Consider the following 18,076-nt stretch of genomic DNA (forward strand, 5'->3'; position numbering starts at 1 on the left):
AGTATCTGTCAAAAATTCCTGATCAGCTATCCTCACTAGTTATCGATAGAACAATAATCACTGACACATGGGCATGCAGGACCAATTTCACTGGAGTAGCTCAACTTAGTTATGCCAGAAAGTTTACAGTGAAGTTGTTCTAATTATGATTAGTTAATTGCATTTTTTCAATAAACTCAACATTTTAAATTTAATTTAAAAAACTTTTCAATTTAAAGCAATTATCAGAGATTTCAAACTGAGGCTCCTGAATAAACTTCTTTTTCAGTCAGTTAATTAGGATTCATATGGAACAATTGCCTTTTTTTTTCCTCCCAAATACTTCCTTTTCCTTTGTTGGTAAGTGAGCTTTAATAGACTGGAGGCTTCTATCTACTGCATATAATAGCTTTAGAAAAATGGACTATTTTCTCCCTCTTAATAAGTTGAATATATAGGTCCAATTATGTTTAGAAAGAATTTGTAGTATATTACAAAGCAGAGCTCACAGCAAATGAACATTTTTGACTTGAAGTACTTATTTCTAAATATAAAAGATGTGCTCTCTCTCTGTTAATGAAAGGTTAACGATAGGCAAAACAAAACTGAAAAGTGTTTCCAATTTGCTGAACTTAAAACCTATGACACTGATAAATGCAGATGGAAATTGCATAGTGCCTTTTTGAGGCATAAAGTATTTGGATAAGTATGATATTTACTTTGGATTCCAACCCATCTTTCTGTAGCAAGAGATATTAAATACCAAAGGTATATTTTCTTTCACTGAATGAGAATATTACTGGAAATAATTCCAGAGATCTAGGTAAAGTGTTTCCTTACAAATTGTGAAATTAAACAGCTAGCAGAAATTGATTCACTTTCCAGGAAAAAGAAGAAAACACCATATTTCCGATTACCAACAAGAAAGTGGCACTGGTTAGTATAATAGTGTTTTCAATTCCTTACCTTCTAGAATATAAAAATATGTTCATGATGGTGTGGAAGTGCCAGAGAAACACATTACAAAATCTATTCTTACATCAATATTCAGGCATTTTTATTATTAGGAAGTGCATGTATGTTTGTATGTACCAACAAGAGAATAGACAGGTTCAGTATATCAAAACAATGGGAGGTGTCTGAATTTGCATAAAAGCCCTGCTTCAACAAAATCCTTAATGATGCACATGACTTCAGGCCCATAATTAATCTCCTCCCTTTCTCTTCAGCAAAGCATTTAAAACACATTTAACTTCTTTTAGACACATGTTTAAATCCCATTTATTTTAATGGAAATGCTGTGTTACATGCTTGCTAAATCTTTACAGGATTGGGAGACACATCAATATCAGCTGAGAGCAACACAAAGATAGTATGCAGGGGTTTATGGGTAGGAATCTCCACAAGCATATCTGCAGTGACCCTTTTTTATAAAAGTAGGAGACAGACATGCTCCAGAGATAAGTGGCTAATCCAGTTATACGTGGCTGGAACAACAAACTGATGAGCTCAACACTTGGGACCTTTAAATGGAATGTGAATGTGTACGCAGGAAGGAAGGATAAATTTTCTCTTTCACCTATCATGAATAGCTAACATTCTCACAGTGAAACAATACAAAATATACAATAATGTACTTCTATAGTGCATACATTTATTTAAACTTCAATTTTGGCATTTTTCCCCTTAGAAGAGGTCAGCTGAAACGGCATAGTAAGATACAGTACTCCCACTGGAGCTTTTCATGTTCCAAGTATTTATGAACATTAATTAAAAGTGTGAGAAATGTTACATTTTTAAAAATTCATTGAAAATGGTTAGAGACAAACTGTTCATTTTATTTTTGTTAAGGCCTCAAAGTAGTCAGATAAAGAGAAAGGACTATAAAAACAAATGAAACCACTGACCTAATTTAAAAATGTATGCTCTAAATCAGAAAAGAAATTTGACAGCACTTTTATTTGGGTGACCAATCAGACACTAATAAAAGGAACAGCAAATAGCTGTTGGCTGTGGCTTCACTACAGCAATCTGTCGATAGAAGTCACCGTCGGAAGAGATTTCTCAACAAAACCAGTCAACAGAGTACAACCACACACAAGAGCCAATCAGAAGAGTGCTCTGTTCTGTCAACAGAGTTGCTGTCTCAGAAAAACAGGCACCCACTAGCACAGCAGACAGAGCTGTCCATTGTCCTGGATGTCCTGTTTGTTGTGAAAAGGCCCCAACAGAGCATCCACACAGCTTTTTTGTCAACAGAATCTGCCGACAGCAGTGTTATGTCTCGTGGCTGAGAGGCAAAACACTGCCGGCAAAAGCACTGAGTTTTGTCAACATCTGTCGACAAAATGCATTTTGTGTGTGGTAGTTTCACCAGTTTTGTCAACTGAACTGGGGTTTTGTTGGCAAAACTAGCTAATGCAGCTGTAGCCAAAGTGAACAGATGACATCCTGAAGACTTACCTTTGATAAGTTTTAAATGCTCAACCCAACCAATTGTGAACACTTCTGCAGAGAGTTTGGTTTCAGAAAAATTCATGACCAGAAAATGGTGAAATTACTCAGATAAAGTACTGACTATAACATGTCTAACCCTACTCTCAATCAGACTGAGAAGTGATCCCTGTAGAAATTGATTGAAACACACAGGTGGATAGTGCAGTCTAATTTGTACTGTCTTGTACTTTTCTGTTGATACAAGACTTTTGATTCAGTACCTCTCATAAGCACTAAAGACATACAAAGGTTTCCAAAAAGAATGTTTTTCCTTTTCCTACTTTCTTACTCAGCTCCAAGTATCTATTTCTATATCTCTACTCAAGATGTTTGTGTGAGGGGTGGAGGGAAAGACATTCCTGTTAAAATTTGTCTCCTGCTATTTCAAACTCCTACTGCACAGAAGATTCTTCTACACATAAAGGATTTGCCTCAACACAATTCTAAAAGTGTGAAGTCATATATTCTATCTGCTGAATTGTCATAGTCTATTTGTACACACTGGCAAACAAAACTCATTAAAATCATTTACACTTCATAAACAGCACAAGATAGAAAATAAATTATGCATTTAACTTTATCAAAGGAATTATAAAACAAAGCCATAAAAAACTGATGGGTTTTAAAATAGATTTTTTCTGTGGTGATGTGAAATGCTAACATATCCATAAATGCTTATAGGCAAAATGTAATGTAGTGGAAGATTTTACAGTTTTAATGCAATTGCTTTTAATAGAATTACAGATTTGATAACTATCACTGCACAAAATAAAAACTTACCATACTCATTATCATAGAAAATAATGAACTTCTGCCAGGCATATTCTGTGACCACCCTCAATATAACATCATTTAGATAGACAGGTGGGCGGACAGACAGCGTGTAGTCATCATTTCGATTGCTCCTGGTGAGCCCACAACCACTCCTTGGAGTCCCAGCTGTTGAACGCTGGATGAAGAGGTGAGGGATGTGCATGGCATCTGCCAAGGACTGAAGGGATCCTGCTGACGTACAGCCAATGGAGCTGACAAGGGCCAGGATGCCTTGGTTCATAAGGTCACAGGCTGTAAGAAAACACAATGATATCCAAGATGACAAAGGGCAGTTCAGTGCTCAAAGCTTATTTTTCTGCTGAAACAAATACTGGGAGCTGACATGCAAGATCTTCAGTGAAGAGAAAAGAAGATGACATTTTGTAAATTCAACAATTTTGTCTATTATAAAACCGTGCATTATAAATATATGTTGTGCTATAAAAGTCATGAGGCTTGTCTATTGAGTTCAAACTGCCTTACCTATTACCACTTCCAAGAACAGTAAGATTGCTCTCTTTCCTCTCCTGGAAGGGCAACACAGCTAGACCATGAACCAAACCCATAAACATAATCTTTAGAAGATCCTTATGAGCATTAGAAACCAAACCCAACTATTGAAATAATGAGACTATCTAGGGAGATAAATGCTTTTCAAAGTACATAATGCCGGTTGTGGGAATAAGGTATTTGCATTATACATGCAAAACTTGGCTCAGACTAGTTGTCAACTTTTGAAGGTAACAGAATACAACATGCATGATCAGAAAGAACTAAAAACCAAATGGCTCTTGGTTCGTACAATATACAGCATGTCGGCTACAACTTGTCCCTTTCAGTTTCCCAACAAAATACAAACTACTCACTGTCTACACTCCTGCTTTCAAAACTTATTGCAGAATTTCTGTAAGTTTTCCCCACTTTGTGTAGAATCATGATTTGTTTTTGCAAAAAGCAATATATTGTAACCAACAGCCTAGTGAATGAAGGCTGATTAGAGAGGAAATACTGAATATTACATAAACAACATCCAAGGTACTTATCAAGACACAAATCAATATAAAATAAATACTTATTTGTCTGTAATTTTGAAGCATTAGTCTGTGAAATAAAGCAGAGAGTGAAGTATTTATTTTGCCTTATTAATAGTGTTGAGAGCCAGAAGGAAGCAACACAGGCTTATAGTGTAAATTCCCAAGAGCACACTCAAGGCTAATTTTTCCTAATTTGTGATTGGCAAAAAAAAAAAAAACAAAAAAACAAAAAACCAACCACGTGCACTTGCTCTGTATTTATACATATAAAGTAGAGTTGTGCCAGAAAATACATATGTATTTATACATATAGCACTTCAGTTGTGCAACTAGACATTGTGTCTCCAGATTTTGTGCACAGACCAGCCAGGACAAAATGAAGAACCCGTATGTGAAAAATTTGGCCTTGAAAGTATTTTTATAGCAGGCATGTTTTGTTATCGGGACTGTTAGAGCAGACTGTCATCCCTTTAGATTATGCTACACATAATGCCATTGATTTAAATATAATTATTTATGGGATATAGCACTACTCAAAGTGAATACAAATTTCACAGTCTGGCCCTTATAAATCTTACCAATCTAGACAACAGACAGTATGGGAGATCATCCATACAGAGAAGCTTTTTCATATAAAATTAAAACATTTACCATATAATATGTAACAATATTAAAGATTACTTCTAAAAGAGTCAAAAGAAAATCCATGTGAATAGCATAATAGTCTATCAACCAGGAAATGACAATAAGGATTCAAGGAACGGATTATCCATACTTGACATTACAGGGTTTATCCATAGGAATTATTTAATGTTGTGTAAATTCAGTATCTTGCTTCACGGGGCCCCAAGCAATTGTTTAGTCTACTTATGCCGTATACTGGCTCTGCACACGTCCCTGCATGAAATCCAGCTCTGTAAGGTTCCCCGCCACAGAGCAGAGCACATATGAACTGTTGAAGAAAAGCCGTGACAATAGAAGAGATTCAATATTTTAACAAATTTTCTTCTGTCCTTCCCTCTATGATGAATGCTTTCAGGGAAGCAACTGGCTACTATGATAAAGAAGGCACCACAGTGTGGCTCCAAAGTACTGGGGCAGGGGGAAATTATCCCTTCTTCTGTGTGATTGCCCAGAGTACAGCCTATTTGCCTTGAGTCCCAGTATGGATGAAAAAGGCACTCACAGGGTTAAATGCAATATTTTTTTAAAATGAGCTTCCCTCCCTACATTATGCTGTATTGTTAAGACCCCAACAGCATATTAAAGCTACAGTAAAATTTCTTTAATCTAGCACGTCCGGGACCAGACAGGTCCCAGATTTAGAAATTTTCTGGACTATTGGATGTCACCACCCCTGCACTCCAGCAGTTCACCACCCCGTGCCCAGAAGCAGCTCACCACCCTCATGCGTCCCCAGCTTCTTCACCACCCCTGCACTCCTCCCACTTCATAGGGTGGCCAACCATCCAGCATTGGGCAGGACAGTCCTGTATTTGGGACGCCAAAACGGCATCCCTACTTCTTTTTTAAAAGTAATGAATTGTCCTGTATTTAGGCCCTTAGGGGCTGGAAGTGGCGGGCAGGAGCCACGACTTCCCCAGGGCTTGGGCCAAGGAATGTCCACAGCTGCTGCTTCCCCAGGGCTTAGAGCCCAGAGTGCTGGCTGCCACTGCTTTCCCAGAGCTTGGAGCCGAGAACACTCATGGCTGCTGCTTTCTCAGGGCCCAGAGTCCCACAGCTGCTGCTTTCCTGGGGCTCAGGAGCTTATTTAAAAAAATATTGTATTTATTGCTCATTTAAAAAAAAATATTGCACCTGCTGCTGCCACCCCTCGGCCTCCCTGCAGCCCTAACCCACCCCAGGCTTAACTCTCCTGGCCTCCTCTCACAGCTGCAACCCATCACCCAAGCCCCCTGACTCAGGCAAATTTTGAGGCACGCATATCTCAGGGGACTTCTGTACGCCGGACCATCACATTTTGCCAGATTATCTCCATAAATGGGACTGTTTTTGCAAGATGCCGGACCATTAGGATTTCTGGACCATCAGAGGCGGGATTAAAGAAATTTTACTGTATTTTAAAAATAACCTTATTTCCTACTTACGTTTACATTATGTCTTTACTTTCTGCATGTCACTCATTTTGGACAATGACAGTAAACTTGTGAATCAGATTCAAATCACTTTTCCAGTGCTTTTTTCATAATGTGATATCTAGAGAGCACACCCTGCAGTGAGTGGTATTCCTTGAAAGATAATATCCAATGTCATTAAAAACATCCTTTACTTTTAATTTATATATATATTTTGTTACTGGGTCCCTGAACAAAAAGTTTTCAGTGCTACTGAATTGTAGACTTAAATGGACCTGGAAGCAGCTCTTTAAATAATGTGTGTCCTGCTCTCAGTCTCTCAAACATGACTTTATAAAATACTTCAGAGTCAGAGACAGTCTTATAGAAATCTCCCTGAGGATCCTTCTCATGTCAGATGCCTATATTCCCAGGCACTTCTTATGACCAAAAGCATCAGGAGACTCACTAGGATCCTGCAGAATGGGTGGAATGCTCACTGTGCGGTGTGATATTGAAACAAAGCAAAACAGGAAGGGGAAAAAACATTAAATCCAATATGGAATTGTTTGTGTGTTCAGTTTCATAGGGCTAAATCCTGGTGTTGGCACAGTGCCTAAAAGAGCACCTGCAATCTGCTCATTCCTGGTCATTCTATTAGGAATTTTAGTGAAGAATCACAACTGGAGTAGCCAGCAACACACACACTTGTTCTCTCTCTCTCTCTCCATATATGTAATTTGATATTGGATAGTAAAACAGTCAATTTTGCAGGCAAATGTGCCTCCACATCCACACTTGTTTAACAAATTCTGATTAACTGAAAGTATAGGCATTCGGATGTTGGGGAAAGGCTTCTTATTTGGAATGTTCATTCTCTCTGCATCAGTTTTCTACTGATTCTTTTTATTCTCAGGTAGAGAAACATCTCTAAAGTTTATACCCACACATGCAAAACAAAGCCATTTCCTGAGGTCAAGACAGTTCACACACTTCTTTCCCAGGCATAATTCCCATTGGTCTTTATGGCTACATCTACACTAGAAGCATCTGTCTGCAGACGCTACTATCAGAAGAAATGTTCCAACAAAACTTCCATCAAGAGATCCTGTCCACACATAAAAGAGGACCAATCTTTTGATCCATTCTGTCGACAAAAGGACCCCCCCAGAGTGTCCACACAGCTTTTTTGTTGACAGTTTCTGTTAATCAAATGCATTTTGTGTGTACATGCTCCACAACTTTTGTCTACAAAACCCCAGTTTTGTCTGCAAAACTCTCTAGAGTAGATATAGCCTATGAGTATTTGCCTTGGTAAGAAGTCCTACACATTTTTTAAAACAATGAAAAACTTAAATATTTTGCTGTTTAACCTTATTTTCAGCAATGGCTTATCATTTTACAAACAACTGCAACAAAAAAGCATCTGAAAATTCTTTCATCATTCCTTCCCATGCATAAAAATCTCAATGAGTACATGCATCTGGCAAAGTGGTATCCAGCCTTTGAAAGCTTATGGCCAAATAAAAGTGATAGTCTTTAAGGTGCCACAGGACACCTCATTGTTTCAGCCAGTACTGTGCCCTACCTCTAAGTGAAAAGATTACACAAAGACTTTAAAAGCAACTTGCCATTCAAGACTAGTTTAATTGCCCATATCTGACAGCTTGTATTTTAAATTTAATATTGAATCTATTCCTAATATGATCAATCTACTTTAATTTGTCATCTATAAAATGAAAACGTGCCAATGTCTTTTACATATTTCTTCAGTACAGTAGAAATATCAAATTCAAATGGATTAATATGCAATTCAATTAGCGATGTGACAAAGTAAGCCTTAAGGAATATGGGATCATAATAACATTTACATATCTAAAGAGTTTTGCAGATATTACTTTACCCTGAAAAGCCCCACATGGGGGATAGGTAATAGGATGGCCTGCTGTACAAGTTCTGGATCTCATATTCAAAAGGAAAGGGATCAGGTGACCAAAAAATACTCAGCAGTGAGATCTTTACCAGAAGGTAGAGCTCCTAGGGAAGCAAGCCTCTAGAAGATGTATGCAAGATGGATGAAGGAAGTGCTTTTGTTTTTCAAGTTTTACCAAGTTTTCTGTTTGAAGGAAAAAAATGAGCCCGTGCGGTCTCCTTCCAGGCATAGGCAATAGTTAACTAGAGCTAGAGGAAGCTCAGTCACCCAGATAGATCAGTCCAGTTCACCAACTCACCTCTTGCCAACTTCCCACACACATCAAGTCAAGGAGAACCCCCAGTGGGACCATGTGACACCAAGGCAGGGTATACCTAGCAGCAAAGGCCAACAGAGCAGACTGGGTAGCCAGTCTCACACCAGCACCTTGGGACAAGCTGAAACCATCATTTTGCAACCCCCAAGCCCAGTTCTGCAAGACAAGAGCTATTGCTGCTGGGGAGAGTGCAGGGCCAGCTGGGCTCAGTCTCCAACCCTCTCACCTTCCCTGCAAATCTGGACAAGATAAATTTTGGCCCAGTCAAGCTGGTGGGACAGAAGTGGTTTGACTAACACAAATGCCAGAGACAGATTTGGCAGATCAATGAATAGCAACTTACCTCAGCTCACCATGTCACAGGGCACTCCTGGCTCCATCCCCACCCCACACTCCTACATCTTTTCAATGGCAGAGTAGCTATTAAATTTCATTTAGCCCCCATCCCAAAAAAGCAGATTCACCCTCAGGCCAGAAAAATCTCACTCAGTTCATTTCCCCTCCCAGCTTAGCTCTCTTGGCTCTTTAGAGGGTTCACCTGACCCCTTCTAAGCTGGGACTGATCACCAAACACGGCCAGCTGGCCCCTATTCCCTGCTCTTGTGGAGGAACAGGGTACCCTACTGCAGGATACTAAACATTGGACCTCTCCCAGCCATCATAGTTAAATTTATGGCAGCATTTCTTAACCCGTTTAGAAAATCCATTAGTAAACACATTAGTACATGCATTTTCCTTACACGACCACTAAGTAAAGAGTATTATTTTCGCTTTGCAGATGAAGAAACAGACACATAGAAGAAGTTAAGTGACATGTCCAGGGCCACAGCGAGAGTCACTGGCAAAGCAATGAAACAAGAATTACTGACTGCCAGTCTCATGTTCATTCATCTAGAACATGCTTCTTTTTTTGTCTGTCACAAAGTGAGACCAGAAAAGAGTCACACTGTTTTGTCATGTGCTCTTGTTTCTCTCTTATTTATCCAAGAGAAAGGAAATGATTTATGCCATAGCAAAGTCCTCATTGATAGAGGACCCCAAGTTATAGGCTTTGGCACATCAGAGGGCACTGGTAATTGAACTCAATCATCTTGCTGTTAACTCCACGGCAGAGCAAATAACTGCTTAGCACTGCGTTTCTTCACTTTTGTAAGTAGAAATACAGCACGTTTGCGACATTCACGAGTTTAATGTTCACAAATTCAATTATTTACGAGCAGCTGCGACTTCCCCAGGGTTTTGGGCAGGGAGCACTGGCATCTGTGGCTACCCAAGGGCTCCAGGGCAGGGAGCGCCAGCATCTGCTGCTTCCTCAGGGCTCCTGGGCAGGGAGCACTGGTGGCTGCCACAGCCCTTGGGCTCCGAGGGAAAAGTGCCGGTGGCTGCTTCCCCAGGGCTCTGAGAGCCAGCCAGGGGACAGCACGGCCACTGACCAGATCCCCACAGCCCCACCACCGGTCTCCGCCTTCTCGTGCTGCTGCCCAAAGCTGCCCCAGGAGCCCACTGAGTTCCTCTCCCCCAGCCAGGGTAAAATGATATTCACAAAATTCAGTGTTCATGAGGGTTCTCAACACTGAACCCTCGCAAATGTTGTGACCCTACTGTAATTACAAACTTAAATGCAATCAATGAGAACTATTGGGCTGGGACCACTGGGATCTAGTTTCAGGTGTATTCCTACAATGTCAGTTTTCACACCAAAGTGATGGCTACACTGCAGAGATTCCACTGGCCCAGCTACACCGACACAGCTGTTCCTCTGTTGTGCTCTTAGTGCAGGAAAGAACTCTCCTCTCAACTTAATTACTCCAGTCCCTGCAAGTGGTGGTAGTTACAGCAGCTTTTTATGGCTCTCCTGCTGACACAGCACTGTTCACATTAGCACTTAGGTGGCACTACTTGCATCACTCAGCAGGTGGTTTATTTATCACTCATGTCAACATAAAACCTTTTATATAGCTTAACTCTCAATCCTGTTATCACACAGACAAACTTCCACCATAGGACTTCAGGTCCTTAATGAATACAAATTTCATTTCCTATCATTCTATTCATATAGTGCAGACCTTTTATTTATTGGTTGAAAATGCAATACATTTGAAAAATAGTTTTCCATGTTATGAAATAGCCCATACAGTTTCAGAAAAGATCATAAACCTTGGCAAATTTACTGCTGTGTTCCAATTACATTTATACTACCAGATTATTTTAAACAGTTTTCATACATATACATGTTTAGTATCTAGTTCTCAGACTTACCTTGGCTTTTCCAAAACACCTGAAGTTTACACAGTGTGAAGACTGCCATAAAAACTAAGGTAATCTTTTATGTTAGAGCTTGGCACAGCTTTTTAATGCAGCAAAATCCAATTTTTATGTCATTTTTAAAAAGCCTAAGCAATTTCACTTAAATAGATAACATTGAGGCTGTCCATTTGTAGGGCAACCATATCTCCCTGTCCCAAATTCAGGACAGAGAGATATCAGAGGGAGGGGAGGCTCCTCCCGCCTCCACCAAGCCCTGGGGAGCTGCGAATGAGGCAGCAGCTCCTGGCCCTCTCCGAGCCCCGAGGAACTGGCAGCCCCCAGCAGCCCCCAAGCCACAGGGAAGTGGCAGCTGCAGGCCCTCACAGGGAGCCCTGGGGAAGCAGTGGGGACATGGCAACCCATCCACATTCCCCCTGCTTCCCTGAGGCTCGTGGAAGTGACTTACATGCTCTCTGGCCAGCAGCTGCTAGAGGAACAGGTCAGCAGGAGGGCCCAAATACAGGACAATTAGTCCCTTTTAAAAAATAAGCAGACACACCTTTTTGTCGGCCCAAATATGGGATGGATGGTCACCCTCTCCATTTGGGCAAACTACTTTCATGTAAACACAACTGAAAACAGATGAATGGGGAAAAAACCCTAAAAATGTGTGTTTGATGTATATTAAATAGGTATTGAGTGCCATAACTTGCAACAAAAACATATTTATGAAGTTTGTGTGCCTATAAACAGGAATTAATTGTGGTATGGAATCATTATTAGTGAGATTTAGTTTGAGAGAAAAGATTTGGGCAGTTAATCCTGCATCTTTGAAAATCTCTCTGAATTTCTTGCTTATTTTTAAAAATCTTTTGTAGAGGAGTACAATCAGGAAAGAATTGTGGATGAACAACAAGGGAGAACTTTATTACCCAGTACTCTCATTCCTCCCTCTATCTTTCTTCCCAGTGAAATGACAGCTCCTCACATTACTTTCTCAACATCAGGATGCTGACAATGAAAAGTGATGAAAGCAAGCAGATCTTCAGGCTTTCCTCACACTTGGGGCAAAAAGATAGCGTCCAGAGACCTTTGCCTTCTACATCTCGGACAGTCTGTATGCTGCCCTCTTCTTTCCCTCATGTAGTTGCACTTGGCATAGAGTGGGTCTCTGTCTCTTGTCTGAAAATAATGCTACAACATTCATCAGCTCACTATAGAACAGATCATCCGTTCAGGAAAGGAAAATGAGCATGAAAATGTAGTGGAAATATAAACAAAGTACAGGACTTTTTGCTTTTGGAACATGGTCATGTGAGTAAGGCATAAGGATAAAATACAATTATGGGACATATGATTGTGAGATCTTGCTTCTTAATTCTCAAACCTATTTTAGCCATCTTAAGATACCAATTCTGCTTCTGCAAATTATTCTTCTGTCATAATACAGTTGTTCAGCCTAGATTTAGAACTGATTTATTTCAATATAGCTTGCAGTACATTCATATGGAAACAAAGGTAACATCTTCTGATTGAAAGAATGTAGGAAAATGTATGCATAACTGACTGGGTTTTTACACACTGTTCTCCTCTAAACTAGAGATAAGTGTTCCCAAATGCACTTCTATTCCATGTTTTTGATATGATTCATGGAAATCAGCCTTGATAACATCTTCTTTTACCTGTAAGCAGTTAGCAACTTCCTCCTCCCCATATACATTACATGTAACCAAGAGTGAAAACACTTTTAAAATAATTTGTTATTATCATTTAACTAACCTTATTTGGTCCTGATGGCTAAATCTCATTTGTGGTTACCAGGTTGAACAGACTGTGTTTAGTCAGGTTTGAGACTTCTTTGGGTGCAGGAATAAAATATATGTATTTTAAATGAAAGGTGTCTGGATTTTGATCTCCATGAAAAATTAAGAAAACAAAAACAAAAACAAAAACAAAAGCAAAAAAAACCCTGGAACGGGAGGTGCATCTCTGCACAACACAAGAAGAGCAGAGTTACCACTAAATATACCTCTTGGAATTTTAGCAGGTCTGTTTGTGAATGTAGCTGGTGGAAGGATTTCTCTTCCATACTCAGGATTCTGCCAGGTATGAGCAGTGTTTTATATGTAGCCAGTCAAACTAACAAACCATATGAGCCTTGAAAAATGGGCTGGCAATCTCCCAAGTTTTCTCAGCAGAAAGGATTTAGGTTTCCACAGTATTTCAGCATTCCTTCTTCCAGTTTGTTTAATTAAGTATATTGTAATGCCTGAAGGTGCCATCATAATTTAATCTGACTTCCTCTCAGGCCTGCCAATAAAGGGGGCAAAGGAAGCAGTTGCCCTGAGGCCCAGTGTTTCCAAGGGGCCTGGAGCTCTAGCTCCTGCTGCTACTGCAGTAGCAGCTGGAGATCCAGGCCCCTTTGACGTGCCATGGAATGGCTGCTGCACCTCAGCACATGGTCGTTAGGAAGTGTGTGTGCGTGGGAGGCGGAGGGGCAGTGCCATGGTCCAGGAAGTACTGAGGTCTGACTGCCTTAGCTTGGGCCCCTTCCAGCATACAGTTCTGGGACCTTCTCCCACCATGCCCTGGGGCCCAGAATGGCTGTTCGCCCCATTACATCCTGTTTATCACAGACATAAGGAAGTCCTTGGAATAATTCCTGATTGAACTACAGCAGATGCAGCCTTTTCATTTCGGTTCTTCACACCCGATGCAGAAGCCTTGCTGTGTGCCTTCTACCAGACCCAGCAATAATTTAAAAAAAAAAATCCATTCACTCCTTGCCATAATGATGACGTAGGCAACCATAGAAAAACATACATTTGTGTCATCTGAGCTTTTAGTATTATTCACAGATAACACATGCCCATCACAGTAAACAGTGTTAATATTATATAAGTAATATACATTCTTCAACCACAACTGCTCAGACATACCTAGGAACACATACAGCTCTTGAATCTCCGTAAGTAAAGGAAAGTTGGTTATTCCTCTAGCCACACTGAGGTTTTATTTCCTGATCACTCCTGGGATCTACAACGCTGTAGGCTGCAGTGCTTAGGAGTACCATAGGAATGGTCAGGAATGCTTTTTTGTGGCAGTACGTGCTGGTACACAGTACTGGCACCGCCATAACAATCTCCCCCCTGCCCCCTCAGCTGGGGATTCTGCAGCTGGAGTAGGTTGTGGGCAATCTCCATTCATTTGCACGCTCGCATATGTGGCATTTTGATGCAATCAAATAAAATAAAAATTAGAATTTATATTTGTAACTGGCATTAAATTATACTTGATTACTTATTAAATGAAGCATATGTCACTTTAAACTAATGAGTTTCCTTCCTTGCTTCAGTCCTGAGCTTTAGCTGTATCTTATCCTTTAAATTTCTTTTCCCAGCTCTATACAAGGAGTTATTATTCAGAGCATTGGGGCTGATATAGTATTTAATAGCAAACTTGCCCTCTACATAGCAGCAATTATATAGAAATGAAAAGGATGAGTCCTAAAGCATCTTAATACAAAATTAATGACAATTATCTTATTGCCTCTACATAAATCCATAGTAGGCTCACATCTTGAATACTGCATACAGATGCGGTCACCTCATCTCAAAAAAGATATCTTGCATTGGAAAAGGTTCCGAAAAGGACATAAAAATGATTAGGGGCTTGGAACAGGTGCCATATGAAGAGAGAGAGAAAATGACTATCATTTTAAACTTAGAAAAGAGGTTACTAAGAGGGGGATATGATCAACCTCTATAAAATCATGACTAGTGTCGAAAAAGTGAATAAGGAAAAGCTATTTATTTGTTCCCATAAAATAGGAACTGGGGGTCACCAAATGGAATTAATGGGTAGCAGGTTTAAAACAAGCTTTTCTTCATGCAGCAGATGGTAGGTCTGAGGAAGTCCTTACCAGAATATGTTGTAAAGACCAGGTCTTCAACAGGGCTCAAAAAAGAACTAGATACATTCGGTTTGGTCCATCAATGGCTACTAGCTAGCATGAATAGGAATGGCGCCCCTGCCCTCTGTCTGTCAGAGGCTGGAAATGGATGATAGGACAGGGATTACCTGTTCTGTTCACTCCCTCTGGCGTATCTGGCATTGGCTACTACTGGAAGACAGGATACTGGGTTAGATGGACCTTTGGTCTGACCTAGCATGGCAGGTCTTATGTTCTCATTAAACAAACAAGGACAATATTACTGCTAAGTGAAGAAACAAAATGAACACAGTCTACTTGACACTACTTGATAATCAAAATGCTGTACTTTATATGAAAATCTGACTCTTATCAGAGTTATCAAATAATACTGTTATCAAATAACAAATCAACTCAAAGCCTCTTGTGCACTCATCTTTCTGAAATATCAGTGTCCTGGTTCCAAACTGGTTTGTGTGCACACATGCACATGTGCAAAAAAGAGCTTGGCATGATAGATTAGCATCCGAATGCCTATTCTCCCATCATATCCCAACTAGATCATTGTCCTTTCACATTTTCTGTACCTTTTCTATTATGTCCTTTCAGTCCCTTTATTTCACTTTTTCCTTCTAATCTGTATTCCCATTTGAACATTGTTATGAATGTGAGCTGCAAAGGAAAGCCTAAACTTACCGGATAGCTAGGAAAGGGTTAAGCTCACATGCTTCTGAGTGACAGATCTTAGGGGGAAGTGACAAAAAACCAATAGTAGTTAGCAGAATAATTCGAACCTGAAACTGAATCACAGCAGCATCTTGCCCGTGTTAGAAAACAGAGAGAAAAGAGGGGGATCTCTCTAGGGACAGAGGGGGGAGGGATAGCTCAGGGGTTTGAGCATTGGCCCACTAAACCTACGGTTGTGAGCTCAATTCTTGAGAAGACCATTTAGGGATGGGGGCCAAATAGATGTTAGGGATGGTGCTTGGTCCTGCCACAAAGGCAGGGGACTGGACTGGACTAGATGACCTCCCAAGGTCCCTTCCAGTTCTAGGATAATCTCCAATTATCTAAATGAGCTCATTCAAAACAGATGCCCAGGGGTCATCAGACAGTGTGAGTAGAGAATGGCTTAAGTAGCACCATGAGGTTCATTGATTTCATTGTTTGGGGGCTTGGAAATTATGACTAAGCATCTTATTTGTTCTTTTTGTTCTCTTCTGTAACCAAGAATCTGACCCAGGAAAAAATCCCTGTGCTTTGCTTCAATTCATGGTTTTGTTTTGTTTGGCTTTTACACCAAGCTATGTACTATACTTGCAGAGATACTCGTAATAAGAAAAGTGCATTTCTTTGTTAACAAGTACTGGGCAATCCTTTGCATCCTACAGGGGCTTAAAACTACATGCATTGCCACAGACACATACCAGAGAGCTCTCAGCTCCCTGCATAGTTTTTGTGAGGTGCTCTTGTTATTTCTTTCCAACTCCTTGGAAAAAGAAGGCTGAGGGTTTTGCCTTCAGGGAAAAGATTCCAAGTGATGTTTTTCTTGGAAAGGGGATTTTGTACACTTAGTAGTGGTAGCTACTGTCTGATTTCAGGGAAAAAAATAAATCAGGACAACTTTTCTGTCTCTGGGAACTGAAGAGACAGGGTCTAGCTGTGTTTTATTTGGTAGTTGGCCTCCATTACCTGCACTTGAAGTGCCAGGGTGGGAATAGCCATGACAAACATTCAAAAATAATTTTTTCTTTGTTCATCATCTTGTTTCTTGTTCTCTTTCCCAGGGATCCAAACACAAGTCACAAACTCACTTCACCTGTTTAGGCCTCTGCTTGTCTCTCTTTCCCTAACAACCTATGTCCTCTGTCTTCTCCACCGTCAGGAGGCAGCATGCACCCAGAGTCCCAAGTTCCACCTTCCACTTTCATCACTGGTATTAATTTGATGTGTGGCAGACTTTGGACAAGTCACTTGAGTTGTCTTTGTCTCAGTCCTTTCACAGCAGGATAATATTTATGCACCTTTGTGAAGCACTTTGAGATCTATGGAAGAGTAGTTTGATCTAAGCACCATTATTATTCTTTCTCCTGAATTTCAACCCAACTGGGACATTCCATTCCCTATTAGAATATGAACTGCCACAAATTCCTTTACACACACACTCTCCTCTGACCTCCAGTGCTTCACAAGCATCTTTCTAGTCCTGCATTTTAGTACAGAGGCAGTAAGCTTTGTTGAAGAGACACAGGTGTGCAGTTGTAGCACAATACTACAGCCAGGCAGACAAAAGAACATACACTATATCATGGTGGGAACTCTTAAAGCAGGTCTACACTACAAAAGAAATTTGGCCTACGATATAAGACTCCAGCTATGAGAACTACGTATCTTAAGTTGAATTTCTGGTGCGGACACACTGTGGGAGGATGACAGGAGAAACTCTCCCGTCAATTTCCCTTACTCCTCATGACAGTGAGGAGTAGCGTGGTCAACAGGTCAACCCTGTGAGTTCGATGTAGTGTGTCCCTACCAGATGTGGAAAATTGAACTCCAGAAGATCAATCATGAAAGCCTTAGTGAAGATGTGTCCTTACAGTTGAGAAATCTGCCTGCACTGTCCTGGAAGAGTTTAGCATTCTCCCAGGCACAGCTCTCAGTGAACGATAATATTAGGAATGCAAAAACATGTACAGCTTTTTCTCTCAAGGTGCAAACAGCAAGCACACTGAGAATCTTCTTCTGAGGAGACAGTGGGCACTTTACGGAAAGGAAAGTTTTATGGAAAAGTTTGGTTTTAAATATAACTAACATGTGCCAGACCATATTTTTCCAAATACCAATTTAGTGGAAGTGGGCTTCAGGAAAAGGTGGATTTTGGGGGTTTACAGGGTTGAAAAGTGAGAGGAGAGGAGAGAACACCAGTATAGTAAGATGGAGGGAATAATTCCTGGTATATGGTGAACACAGAAGAGGAATGAATTTGACGCTGAGAGTGGAAAGGGCAAGCTTCAGAGAAGCTTTTTATTTTGTGTTTATACATGATTGGGGTTTTTAGACACTGTAGCCATTGCAAAACAATGAATGTGTTGGGGTGGAGGGTGTAGGAAGTTTCACTTGTGCTATGTCTACATTACAATGATCCTTCAAAAGAAGTTCTACTCGAAGATCTCCTCTGAAAAAGCTTCTTTCGAAAGACCACATCCACAAACAAAAAAAGCGCATAAAAAATCAATCCACTCCTTCGATAGA

The 18,076-nt window shown here is 40.3% G+C and overlaps 1 protein-coding gene across 3 annotated transcripts in view; it reads right to left on the reverse strand.

The window, feature by feature from the left end:
- The window catches only part of GRID2 (glutamate ionotropic receptor delta type subunit 2), a 1,071,343-nt gene that overhangs the window by 489,573 nt on the left and 563,694 nt on the right, over positions 1–18,076 (reverse strand). For all 3 annotated transcript variants that reach the window (XM_074993599.1, XM_074993598.1, XM_074993600.1), the window contains exon 3: positions 3,256–3,540. In XM_074993599.1, coding sequence (XP_074849700.1) covers positions 3,256–3,540 — 285 coding nt within the window. The remainder of the gene's footprint in view (positions 1–3,255; positions 3,541–18,076) is intronic.

This window comes from Carettochelys insculpta, chromosome 4, assembly GCF_033958435.1.
Source record: "Carettochelys insculpta isolate YL-2023 chromosome 4, ASM3395843v1, whole genome shotgun sequence".
Lineage (NCBI taxonomy): Eukaryota > Metazoa > Chordata > Testudines > Carettochelyidae > Carettochelys > Carettochelys insculpta.